Source organism: Vollenhovia emeryi, unplaced genomic scaffold, assembly GCF_000949405.1.
Source record: "Vollenhovia emeryi isolate VEMERY1.0 unplaced genomic scaffold, V.emery_V1.0 DF939142.1, whole genome shotgun sequence".
NCBI lineage: Eukaryota > Metazoa > Arthropoda > Insecta > Hymenoptera > Formicidae > Vollenhovia > Vollenhovia emeryi.
This window is the reverse complement of record NW_011967224.1, coordinates 808702-822282: the sequence shown is the minus strand read 5'-3', so window position 1 is coordinate 822282 and position 13581 is coordinate 808702. Positions and strand designations below refer to the sequence as shown.

General features: G+C 41.8%; 1 protein-coding gene across 7 annotated transcripts in view; it reads right to left on the bottom strand.

Moving 5' to 3' along the window:
- LOC105566760 (protein trachealess) overlaps nucleotides 1-13581 on the bottom strand; it is a 96973-nt gene that overhangs the window by 45766 nt on the left and 37626 nt on the right. Inside the window, exon 1 of one of the 7 annotated variants that reach the window (XM_012021025.1) lies at nucleotides 8714-9041. The exons of 5 other annotated variants lie outside the window; for them this stretch is intronic. In XM_012021025.1, the coding sequence (XP_011876415.1) occupies nucleotides 8714-8826 (113 nt within the window). In that variant the 5' untranslated portion in view covers nucleotides 8827-9041. Of the gene's footprint in view, nucleotides 1-8530; nucleotides 8694-8713; nucleotides 9042-13581 lie in introns of those variants that run through there. One more of the 7 variants, XM_012021027.1, reaches the window with a different exon arrangement.

Genomic DNA, 13581 nt, shown 5'->3' with positions numbered 1-13581 from the left:
TGGCTGGATAAAAAAATTTGTCTCGAAAATACCATCTCAAATTTCATAAACTACAACTCTTTGCCTACAAAACGCTTTTTGAAAAATTGTCCTACGATGTTTTTTGACCGAGATATACGATTTTGAAGCTAAACCTGTACTTTTTAGAAATGTTGTCGATACTCTGCGAAAACTCATCGTAGACAAATGATTAAAAAAGCATTTTGAAGCTTGACGTTTCAATTTTAACGTGCTCTAGATGTCCTTTTAAAATTCCTTTATTTTCCTTGTTCGCTGCTATAAAAAAAGAACACATTTTTTTTCCTTAAAATTACGTATTTTTGATGCTCTGTAGTTGGGTAAAAAAATTTCTCTCGACAATATCATCTCAAATTCCATAAACTACAACTTCTTGGCTACAAAACGCTTTTTTAATCATTTGTCTACGATGAGTTTTTACCGAGTATCGACAACATTTCTGAAAAGTACAGGTTTAGCTTCAAAATCGTATATCTCGGTCAAAAAACATCGTAGGACAATTTTTCAAAAAGCGTTTTGTAGGCAAAGAGTTGTAGTTTATGAAATTTGAGATGGTATTTTCGAGACAAATTTTTTTATCCAGCCACAGAGCGTCAAAAATACGTAATTCTAAGAAAAAAAACAATGTGTTCTTTTTTAAAGCATAGAACAAGGAAGATAAACTAATTTTAAAGAATTGTTGACAGCATTTCAAAGTTGAAACTTTAAGCTTCAAAATGCTTTTTTAATCATTTGTCTACGATGATTTTTCGCCGAGTTATCGCTATTGAAAAATGTTGAAAAATTGGGCTAAAATGTGGTGGCCCATTTTTTTGCGGGTGAGTGTAGTATCCGCACAAAAATGTCCGTAATGCATTAACCTAAAAATAAACTTGTACCGACGCACAAAAATATCATAAGCAAAACATAAAGAAGACCTTTTAACTGCTAAAATACTTATTTGGCCACTTGTCTTTTTATATTCACCCAGCATTAAATTTGTGCAAATAGAATCACGGCGATTCCGCTCTCATCTAACGCTAACCTGTGCTCTGATTGGTTATCATTCACTTCAATTACGACGTATCTTACTCTATTGTTGTACAACACTTGCTACCACTTCTACTCCTACAACCCTACAACTACGTTTACGCAATTGTAGAATGGCCTTAAAGGATCGTCTACGATAGATGAAGTAAGAGTAAAGAAATGAGTCGTTTCCATTTCTTACACTCTCGGCGAATTAGAGCGCAGTTTGACCGGTTAAAAAAATGATACCCGCACTTTAGCTTTTACACTGATAAGTAAAGGTTATGGTTTTCTTACTTCCAATGTAGACGGCCCTACGCTGTATCGACGTCCCGTCGCTTCTTCTCGGATAGCGAAAATGTAAATGACGAATTATACTCGGTTAGTTGCCGTGCTCGAAAATTATAGGCGGCGCGGCAACTTTGCGCGACCTGTTATTCTTTCCCCTAATTTAAATGTCAAAGAAAATTGTTTGATTATTTGCTATGCAAATGGAATTGTTTAAGATGAAACTGACTTAAACCGATGCGGCGGGATCGGGGTTTAACGGGGAGGAAGCTCGGATAATTCGGACGCGATAATTGGATCAAGAAGTCGGATCGAGGAGCGATCCTCCTTCGGTATTCCGCGGGGGACACCGGCTCCGTTTTAATTATGCTCCTCGAATTTAGATCGCGAGCCCCCGATAATGGCGCGATCCACCCAGTGCGATGCGTAACACGCTTTCTCGCAACTGTTTAACTTTTTGCGTTCTCTCCGTGTAAGTGTGTTTAAAAAGTTAAGTCCCCTATTATGAGATAGTAAGTTTTCAACGTCCAAATTCAATCCCAACGGTCTAACGTTCAATTTTCCACTAAACGGATTTCATAATAGAAATAAGGCTCCAATATAAACAAATATAGATTTAAAGAATGTCGGCAGTTGAGATAAAACGAAGACTATAGGCGATGTGAGCCGTCACCAGATCGAAGGCGATTAATTATATACAAAAGTCTTGGTATAAAAATATATTAGAAAACGGATAACATTGAACGTTTCACAGTGTATCGTAGTTCTTTCTACACATCAATTTTTCATATTATACCGCTACATCTCTGTCGCTCTTTCCAGACCACTATACAACCCTGCGATACCGAAAGAAGTGTACGACTATATAATTGACGAGGCAACTTTTACACCATTTTGACCTGGAGAAATTACAAGTGACCATTCGATACTTTTACACACAACGACCCTTCTTTCATAATGACTCATCGCTTTAATTTTAGACTAGGTATTTTCACTTTACAATGTATTGCTGAAGAGGGTCACATTTGTAGACCGAAAGACTACCAAGACTTTTGTATGCAATTAATCACCTTCGATCTCGTGACGGCTCACATTGCCCGTATTCTTCGTTTTGTATTAACTACCGACATTGTTTTTTAAATTTAAACAGATTTCACTCCAAGGGCAGCAGGAAATTCGTGCTGGAACCAACGGATGATGCCTATTAATTTAGCAGAAACTTCGCTGTCCCATAGGAGCATATCTCGTAATAGGGGACTTTTCTCTATACGTTTACATACACATTTCGTGAAACGTGAGATACGAAGTGTTCAATGAAACGATTAAAAAATCTTAAAAAATATATATCGAGTTCTAAAAGTATCAAGTTCATCGAATCGATTAATAGATAACACAGCGAGGATCGATCGTTGACATTCTTGCTGCTCATCGGGGACTCCGTTATATCGCGAAGAAGAGCTTCTCGAGGGTACAAGCGACAGTCACCCTTTCGACCGCTTTCTCGACTACCGCCCATTTCTCTCACTCGAGAGCACTCGGCGCAATCTGCTGCGCGGAATTTGCATACATAAGCTATTAAGCAGCTCTTTTCATTTCCTCCCGTTTATGACAGTTTAGTTAGAATAATGCTTTACAAGATTGCCCCGCGAACAACGTTTCTCATAATGACATTTCTCTACCCAGTTTACCTGATTAATACCCGCCCGACCTCGTCGTCGTCGGCCGTCAACGTGTCACTCGATGTTCTCATGCGTGCGACGTCAAAACAGTCGCTGTACGCTTATGCAGGATTGGCTGGAAAAATCCAGGGGGTAGAAAAAAACCATGGTAAATGCCAGTCTTTACCGTCCCGGACTTTATCCAATGGAATAAATTGGTAAAAATGATAAAAATAACTGATATCTAATTAAAATATATTTATATAAAAAATTAATATTTTTTATAGTCTTTATAAAAAAGATGGTTGTTTTAAATACTAAATCATATTAATCACTGTTTAAAAAAAACAATATAATAAGTTTTTTAAATTAAAAAACATTGTTTTATTGAAATTAATATATATTTTTGAAACGAGAACACGAAATTGTATATTAATTTTTAGTTTATGCGGGAAACAATACTTTTTTGCAGTGCCTTCTAAAAGTTTTCTACTTATCTTATCGTCTTTAATAGAGATGACTATGCCGGCTTTTTTCCGGAAAATATCTGCTTTTACCACTGACATGGACTTTATTTTAAAAATGTGGAATTTTACCAACCCTGCGCTCATGTGCGTCGATCTTACAGTCAAAATTATTTTTCTAACCTTTTTCAAATTTTCTATTTGACCAAACGTATGAATTACTCTCTAAAACTCGGTACATTATCACTGAAAACTTGTGACTGCTTTCAGTGATAATCCATTGATCGACTTTTAGAGAGTAGGCTTTTTATGTCGACAAGACAGAGAGAAAGAGAGGAGAGGACTGTCAGAGCATCGCGGCAATACAAGAGATACGCGAATTCGCGTTTAAACCCGATGCGATATTTACCGATATTTTCAATAATTCAGTGACATAACACTGTATTATGTAATTTATGGCCCATTGCTTATGAATAACCGTTCCGCCCGTAGCGCATATGTATCCCACAGCCCTAAGTAAGATTTATATCGCTGTCGCTTGTGCGCCGCCGGCACCTCTCCTTTTTCCGCCAAGGAAAAAGGAACAACGGCGACTCTATATAACCCGCTATCGCAAAATTTTATTTCAATTCTCACAAGTACGCACGCCGAATTTTATTACGAATCGATTGGCGATCGTTCGAGACTCGAAGGCGACAGCGCAACTAATTTGACACCCCGTGACTCAATGTCCTATATCAATTGTAATTAATTAAACGATTAGTCATGTAATCCGGTGTAGCGTTATGGAGATACAGAATCGACCGGCGCAAGCAAGAAACGTGGATATTAGTCTTAGCGGGGCGGTCCATGCGAATTAAAGAACCTTCTCCGTTTTATTGCAGCATTTTTAATTACCGTGAAACGGCCGGAAATTTTTTTTCCTCCCTACGAGACTACCGGTCGTCCCACGTGCAACCGTCGGCCGGTTCGTGCTCCCTTTACGAGCTGCGAGAAAACGCGGGGTGCTAATTAAACGAAGCGTTTGGAATGCCTGGGCGCATTCGATCGGACGAAAGGGGATGCTTTCGCTCGAGTACCTTTCTATTCTTTTATCAAAATCGCATTCTTTCGCCCGGGAAAACCTATTCGAAGAGACGAGGCAAGATATCGTACGTATACCTCTTGAATATAAATACAGAGCGAAAAATGTGTGTCCGCAATAGAAGCGGCCACGGCGCGTCTTTTTCCGCGTTTTAAATACGTAATTTAAGTCGGCGCGCGCGCACGAGTCCCTCTCTTTTTTTCTTTTTTTATCGCGACCATTCAAAAGTTTGAGAAAGTGTTTCCGCATATTTGCAATTCTACACGTGCTTTTTACATCAGTCACTCAAACTCTGAGAGCATTTGTTGTCATATCGACTATAATTATAGATTCTACGCGGTGGGCTTCATTATATCGAGTAGCGATGGACGGTGGCAATTGTGTTTCTCTATTTAAATATCACAGACTAAAAGAATAATGTCGAAAAGTCGCCTCTTCTCGGTATTTTCTCTGAACCCTATTTAAGTTGACGACGAAAGTAATTGTGAGACAACGTGGCATTTCGAAGAATTTCGTGAGTTTCTTGAAATTTTAATATCTTACTAATAAAATGTACGGTTTGAAATTTTATCATGCATTTGTAACAATAGAACGATTGTAATTGTGGGACAACATGGCATTACAAAGAATTTTATGAACATTTTTTGAAATTTTATCATACATTTTACTAGTAAATTTCAAAATTTTTACTAGTAAAACGTATGACAAAATTAAAAATCGTACATTATACGATTTTAAAAGACTCTCATAAAATTCTTCGAAATGCCACACGTTGTCCCACAATTACAATTGTCCTATTGTTTTATATCTGAGAGTCCAGCAGAGTTTCTTGTACTAGTTACTAGTAAAATGTATATGATAAAATTTCAAAACACTCATAAAATTCTTCGAAATGCCACGTTGCCCCGCGTTGCATGATTTTTGGGATAAATTGTAGGAGAAAATTCTCTCCGTGTATCGCGAAAGGTATCGGCGCGCAGTGGCTAATATTGAATAAAGATGTGTACATAGAAATAGTATTGCACGAAGATTCATATTACATTATTGCGCAGCATTACCGTCATGGACATTTCTATTGTGTGATTTATTTAAAGACCTGCGGTCGACTTGACGCGTGTCGTTAATGGAATACAAGTTAAGTTAAGAAAAGATATCGTCGTTGTTACATAGACTCGAGCTGCTCAGGGAATGCTTTCCAATTAAACCGACGTAATATATGCATCGAGTTTCTGTCTTGTGGCAAAAGGCGCGGGAGAAGCTGTAAGGAGACGATGGCCGAGGGTTTGATTCAAGATGAGACGTCAAATGTTACCGCTTCCAAGGGTGGAGGCAAAATTCTCGGTGTCAATTCTCAGAGCAATCTGCCGATGCAGATTAGGACGCTCCCGGTCTTAGTTTGATCCCGTATAAGATCCGCCCGCCCCCTCCCTCGCACGCCGAGATTAATTGGGGTGAATTGTCCTGCCGCGCCCGTTAATGTTACGAGTTTAATCCGCAAATAAAAGTCTTGCCCGATAGCCATTTCTCGGTTTACCGCGTAGTCGGTTTTTCCCACCCGACTGTCCGAAACTGTTTCATAATGTTGTTCCCACCTTATTTACAATAAAGTAGGCAAGCAGCGAGAGAGAGAGAGTGTATTTCTCTATATGCTTCGGTGGTCGAATTGGTTGAGATACTCGCCCAGAGTGAAGGGATGTCCAGGTTCAAACCCTGGCTGAGGTAATATTTTTCGCAATAAATTTTCCGTAATAAATTTTCCGTATTACTAAAATTGCCAGACACGGCCAATAAAAATCACTTATGTTGTTAATTACTGCTGGCGACTTTTACGAATATTCTCATTAGTATTTCTTTATCAGGAGATTAATCAGGAAGAAAAATCGCTGGGGTCTCGATGGCTTACAAACGAGGGGTAAATCGCTGACCAAAATCATGTACACCAATGCCTGCTAATGCCCAGCGGGCATTACTTTATCTTACTATCTTGTTTTATATTTTTAATGCCCCAGCAAGGCCTGATGCCCAAAAAATGTCTAGTAATGCCCTCGGCGGTTTACCCCTCGCTTTCAAAGTGTTAAGTCAGAGCACCATCGAGTAAAATTTGCGTTTTCGCTGTAATTACATACGCACATTTGTTATCGATTATTACAGTTGAAAATATATCGATATCGATTTTTGCCATTCGTGAACTTGCGTTTCTTACACGCAGTCAGTTGATGCTACAAATTTCTTAAAGCTATTCAAGAAAATATGGATGGATAGGCTATGAAAGATTAAAACCGATACATTCTAAAAATTAATGTAATTAATAATGGCTGTGTTTTTATAAGACAAATTATTTGGAGTACGCGAGATAATCGTGAAACGCCTCCTTTTGGTTTCGCACATGCGTATTGAAAAAGAAAAATCGAGTTACGTCTCTCTGAACTATTTTGACAAATGTCAGGATTAAATGATAATTAATTAAATTGCAACTAATTAACTTAGTCGATCACAGCCCATCCATTTCAAGTAATAAATCCATGAGATATCACATTTTCCCGTTCTCAAGCTAATAATTTTACAAGCGACTATATTTCGCGCGCGTCTACATGGAGAGAATTTTCTCTTGAAATTCATCCTGAAAATCATGTAATCGTGGGACGATTTGGCATTTTGGAGAATTTTATGCGAGTTTTTTGGAAACTTCACCATACGTTTTACTACACTGATAAAAAATATTTTAATAAAAAAAAATTACTTTACTCCAGAAAATTATTCATTGGGTGGCTCCTAATAGCTTATTAACTTAAATTTAAAAATAACCAACAAATTAAAACATGCATTTCTTTAATTTAAGTACTTTTTAAATATCAAACAGTAGATAATTTTAAATTGAAAAAATTTCACTTTAATTCTATAAAATGTTTACTAAGCTATAAGTTTTACAGCGAAGAAAATTGGATTTCTTATTTGACAAAAACAATGATTTCATTTAATAAATAGTATTCTCTATCTCATGAAATCTTTAGTTGAATGTAGAAAATGTAATGATTTAAATTAATTTACTCAATACAATACACTGATTTACTTGAAATTTGATATTTTTTATTCAAATAGAATAAATATTTACCTTAGTAAAAAACACAATTTTAAGTAAATCTATTTATTTAGTTTAAAAAATTTTCTTGTCAGTGTAGCAAAATGTGTACGAAGTATAATTACTAGTTGTCCAAAATGCCACGTTGTCCCACGATTACATGACTTTCGGGATAAACTGGAAGAGAAAATCCCGAGGGGGAAACCACTGACCAAAATCTTGCACACCAATGCCCATTAATGCCCAGTGGGCATTGCTTTATCTTATTTATCTCGTTCTATCTTATTTTATCTTTGCCCCAGCAATACCCAAACTAATGCCCAAAAAAATGCCCACTTTGGTGAGCGGTTTCCCCTTCGTATTTAAGGGGATGCTGGAGTGATTCTGCACTTTCGCACCTTTTGCACTTAAAACTGTCTGTTTCGTGGAAAGATTTGTGTAATACACAAATTAAATGGCACGTGTACAGATGATCGAAAGCAGCTTGCTATTCCGGCTAAATTAAAGAACAATATGACATCGCTGAAACTAAGTTTGTAAGTCTAATAAAAAATAATAGTGAGCAAATTTGGCCGGAATAGCGAGCCGCTTTCGATCTGTACACGTAAGCCATTTAATTTGTATATTACACAAATGTTTCCGCGAACAGTTTTTAAGTTAGAAAGGTGCAAAAGTGCAGAATCACTCCAGCATCCCTTAACTTCGTCTTGAATACATGTTCAGAGAGCATTTAGTCAAAAAATGATCCGTATGGATGCTGTACAGACCATTTCACTGGCAAGTATTTCAAGAAATATTCAAAACGATTCTTCGGTATAAAAGTTGGCTGCAAAAACGGTGTGCCTCAGTGTGCACTAGTGGCAAGCAACCGAATTCGCCGCAAGTCTCTCATGGATTCACTGCCTGGAAAAAGTCAGGTGTTGTCACTCACCGGCACACGACGCGCAACAGCGGAGCTGTAAACTACGCTGATCTGCAAAACACATATATTTATCGAAATTGTAGCAGCGTCCGGGGACGAGTTTCTCACACAAAGTATTTGCCGGCGCATCGAACGGACGATCGTACGATCGAGTCGGCAAATGGCAAAAGTACAAGAATAGGGACTGCTCACCACACGGTTGCTCCGCCGTCGTCCGACGCCTCCCCGGGCCACCACAAACTCCTCTCGGCGTCCATCGTCGTGAAACACTCGCGGAGACACGGCGGATCACAATCGCGCGGCATCCTCGACGACACTTCCGATCGCGGCCGCGTTACAACTGCGACGCGCTCGCGTGTAAACAGACGATCGCCTCACCGTGAATATCGCAGGATGGAGCGGGGCGAGTCCGCAACTTCCGCCGTTCGTTGCCGGCTTCCAGTACGCGAAGTACGCCGCGCGAGAGAGACGCTTCGCGAGCGGTGAGACGTGGGCGCCTCGCCGGTCTCCAATCGCGGAGCATCGCGGGGAAACGATCGCGCACCGACGACCCGCCGCTATCGCGTACGGAAGGACAGTAACGCGACTCACCCCACTCCACGGTAGCTCGAGTCAGTTCGGTAGGCGAGCGATAACTGCGGTATGACTCTCGCACAACAAAACGCCGAGCGCGCGAGGTCAAAGCGTGCCCCTTCCCGCCCCCTCTACCCTCCAACGGGCGCGACTTTGAAATTTACGTGCGGCGACACTCGGACGTCTCCGTTTCGGGTGATCGCGACGAGCACCTCGCGGCACCCGATCCCCCGCGGAACCGTCGGCACCGAAGCCGATCCCAAGCCACTTCCGCCCGATCGAGAATCCTCGGAGTCTCTCTGTATCTTTCAGTACAGTGAAAATGCTAAGAGCGAGCGCCTTTGTCTCTTTCTAATGAGATGGAGAGAGAGGGAGAGGGGAGAGAGAGAGAGAGAGAGAGAGAGAGAGAGAGAGAGAGAGAGAGAGAGCGCTGTTCACTTTTAGCTTCCCCCCCCGCCCCCGAGATGTCGTCAAGGCTGGTTTACGTGAGGCCGTAACCGCCAACTTGCTCCGGAGTCGGTAAAAATTGACCGATCGCAGCCAGCTATTCTCTCGCACTTTTAACGGCGATTGCACAATCCTGCCGAATTCCGGTGTAATTTAACGCGGTTCGCGGTCTCGTACGATCTTCACTCGCGTGCCCCGTCGCCACCGGCACCGTCGCCAACCGCCGAAACCTGCGTTCGGAAAGTGCGCCCCGCGCGTCCTCATTTAACACTCGCAATAACGACAAGAGCGATCCCAGCGGGGTGGCGTTTGCGAACGCGGTCCAACGCCGGTGTTTCTCCTGTTTCGCGGGCAATTATTTTTACACTCGCACGGAGCAACAACGACAAGAGCAATCCCAGCGGGGTGGCGTTTGCGAACGCGGTCCAACGCCAGTGTTTCTCGGGCAATTATTACGTCGAACGCGCGGGTGTATCAAGATGGGGGGGGGGGGGGCGAGTAGCGACATCTCCACACTCTCCTCCGCCGGACGCCCCGAGTGACGCCTCTTCCCGCTAACTTCAGTGCGAGGGAATACACGGGAGCGGGCGCGCGCGAGGTGCGACGCGATGACGATTGCTTCCGCATCGAAATGCGAAAAACTCCGCCGGTGCCGCACAGGTATAGTATCGCCGACCTTGCTCCGCTACCGTTTTGTATCCGTTTGTACGGTGTCGCGGCGTAGCATCTCGCCCGCGTGCTCAGCGTAAACAAGGTCGTCGCGGTCGGCGCTCGAGCCGCCGAATCGGCGGCAACCGCCGCCGCCGCGCCATTATCCTTTCGGCGTTGATAGCGGCGAGTCGCGGGGGAGCCGAGCTCTCGCCGATTCGCTCAGTTTAATTGTTCTTGCTTACTACACCCGTTTCTGCCGCGACGCGGCTTGACTTCAATCTCGGCTCCGCTTGCTCTGTATCTTCTTCCCGTTTTACGAATTGGAAAGCGACAAGAGGGTAATTTCTCCGGTCAGAAGTGACTCGTCGCGTCGACGTCGGAACCATCGTCGCGTTGACGTCGACTCGACGTCGTTTCGACGTCGATCGACAAGTCATTTCTCGCCGGGCTAAGCCGAGATCGAAGTTAATCCGCGTTGGCAGATACGGGGCATCGCTCGGGCCGCTCGCGAGCGTCTCGGCTCGCGAGGAAACATGGCGCCGGCCCGATACCGCGTTCGTCGCGCGACAAATTTCTCACCCACGCGAGGTGATCGCGACGATCGTCGACGACGGGTCGCGCGGTACGCGCTCCGCCTCGCGCTTCGGAGCCTTCGTCGATGGAGGTGTGCGTCGTTTCCGAATTGAACGGGAATCGTGGCGAGTCGCCGAATAATCGTCAACGCGAAGCCACGACGTGTTACGTTCGTTAGTATCTCGCGGTGTCACGCGGGATCGCAGGCCCGCGTAGTGCCGTTTCAGGTGTCGCGCGAGTTTCGCGAGTGCTGTGTGTGTGTGTGTGTGTGTGCGACGACGGAAGCTGAGAGGAGGAGGAGGCTTCGGAAGGCATCGGGCGACAGCGGAGCAATCCAGGGGTAAATCTCGTTCGTTACTTACTTGTTAATCGCTTGCTGGTTGCGTAGTCAGTCTCTCTCTCTTATTTTTTACGTCCGCCTGGAGAGGACTCGGAAATAATTGGACAAAGATTTTCTCTCGACATTCACACTTTGCTAAAATTGGAAACGCGGCAGAGAAATCCTTTTCGCAAACTGCATATTTACTTTGTTCGACAACTTTATTCGATATATATATATGTGTGTGTGAATGCAGAGGAAAAATTTGAAGTGCGCGATAATTCGACTGTTTTGTGCGCTGCTATAATTTCGGTTTTGTAATTTACAGATCGACGTAGCGACGACACTCCGCTGCTTCACGTCGTATCGGTGAGTCTGAAATTATTTCCAATCGAAGTAAGGATCTGCGAAAGAAGATGAAACATTATCTCGTGAAACCATTGCACCCCTTCGGGTGAATGGGCTAAGGTAGATCAGCGCTAATTTAAGCGAATCGATGCAAGAATTAATGCGAATCCATATGCCAAGTAGATTTATTTGGTACAAACACGCCAATGATCAATCAGAATTCGTCAATGTCGCCAGCGGTAATTGACAAGGTCAGTGTTTTCTTGACCATACCTAAAAATTTTCTGTATTATTAATAAAGACGCCAGGTATGGTCAAGAAAATCCTGACGATGCTAATGATCTTTGCATTTATTATGATAATTATATTAATATTGTAATAATGGTTCATACTTTTTCTATAACACCTAATTAATTCTGGCTTACTCTGCCTGTTCGTTCATATTTAATGATAACTTTTGTTCGACTGTTGCGAACATGCAATAAGTATTAAGTTACCGCTGTATCTACTTGAGAAATTACGAGATGAAATCATCTGAACGATAAAAATCGATCTCAAGTATAAAAAGACGTTGCGAATGTAAGCGCACTTACTCGCAACGCAATGTTATTTTGATCATGTGCGATCTCAGTATTTTCATATTAGGTTCGCAATTAATACTCCGTTAAAAATATTACACACGGCGACCGAAGGGCCGCTTTATATCTGAAAGAATCGGATTTAAATTGACAGATGAGACGTGTTGCGCATAAACCGCTTTCAATCTTGTGAAAATAATAGGGAATCGTGTACGTGCGTATAGGAAAAAGTTTTCCTGCGTGCGAAGGTGTCGCTATAAATGCCGTGCAAATGTATATCTATGAAAATGAGGTACAAACTCGGAGGTCGATATCTGTCGAGTTCACTGCAACGTACTGCCCCGTCTCTAGCGTCAAATTGGCCTATATGTCCCGTAATAGCGGTGTGCCCGCGGTTTTCCTTTGTCCCCAATCGTCCCGGCGAAGAAGACCGTAAAGCATTACTCGTTTCTCTCGCTCGTGATATCGAATGAGTGAATCTTTCGACACACGGAGAGAATTTTCTTCTAAAATTGACCCCGAAAAAAAATGTCATCGTGGGACAACGTGGCATTTTGAACAACTTTATGAGAGTTTTTACCATACATTGTACCAAGTATAAATTTCCAAAAAGTCTCATAAAGTCGTTGAAAATGCCACGTTGTCCCACGATCACATTATTTTCAGGGTCAATTTAAAAAATAATCTTCGATTGCTAGGCGGAGAGAACTTTCCTCTTGAAATCGTGCAATCGTGAGACAACGTGGCATTTTGAACAACTTCATGAGAGTTTACGGAAATTTTGAACGACTTTATGAGAGTTTTTGTAAAATTTACACTACTCTCTAAAATTTGTGGAGTGAAAATACTGCCATGGAGTGAAATGTTTACTCCATTGGAGTTAATATTCACTCTGTTGGAGGAAATATTCACGCCAATAGGGTGAACATTTCACTCCATGACAGTATTTTCACTCCACAAATTTTAGAGAGTAAGTGTAAATTTCTAAAAACTCTCATAAAATCGTTCAAAATGCCACGTCGTTCAAAATTTCCGAAAACTCTCACGAAGTTGTTAAAAATCCACCGTTGTCTCACGATTGCATGATTTTAAGAAGAAAATTCTCTCCGTGTAGCAATCGGAGATTATTTTTTAAATTGACCCTGAAAATAATGTGATCGTGGGACAACGTGGCATCTTGAACAACTTTATGAGAGTTTTTACCATACATTATACCAAGTATAAATTTCCAAAAAGTCTCATAAAGTCGTTCAAAATGCCACGTTGTCCCACGATCACATTATTTTCAGGGTCAATTTAAAAAATAATCTCCGATTGCTACGCGGAGAGAATTTTCCTCTTAAAATCATGCAATCGTGAGACAACGGTAGATTTTCAACAACTTCATGAGAGTTTTCGGAAATTTTATCATACACTATACTGAATATAATTACTGGTAAAATTTCCAAAAACCCTCATGAAGTTGTTCAAAATGCTACGTTGTCCGACGATGACGTTATTTTCGGGGTCAATTTTAAAAGAAAATTCTCTGCGATTGCTACACGGAGAGAAATTTCTCGTAAAATCATGCA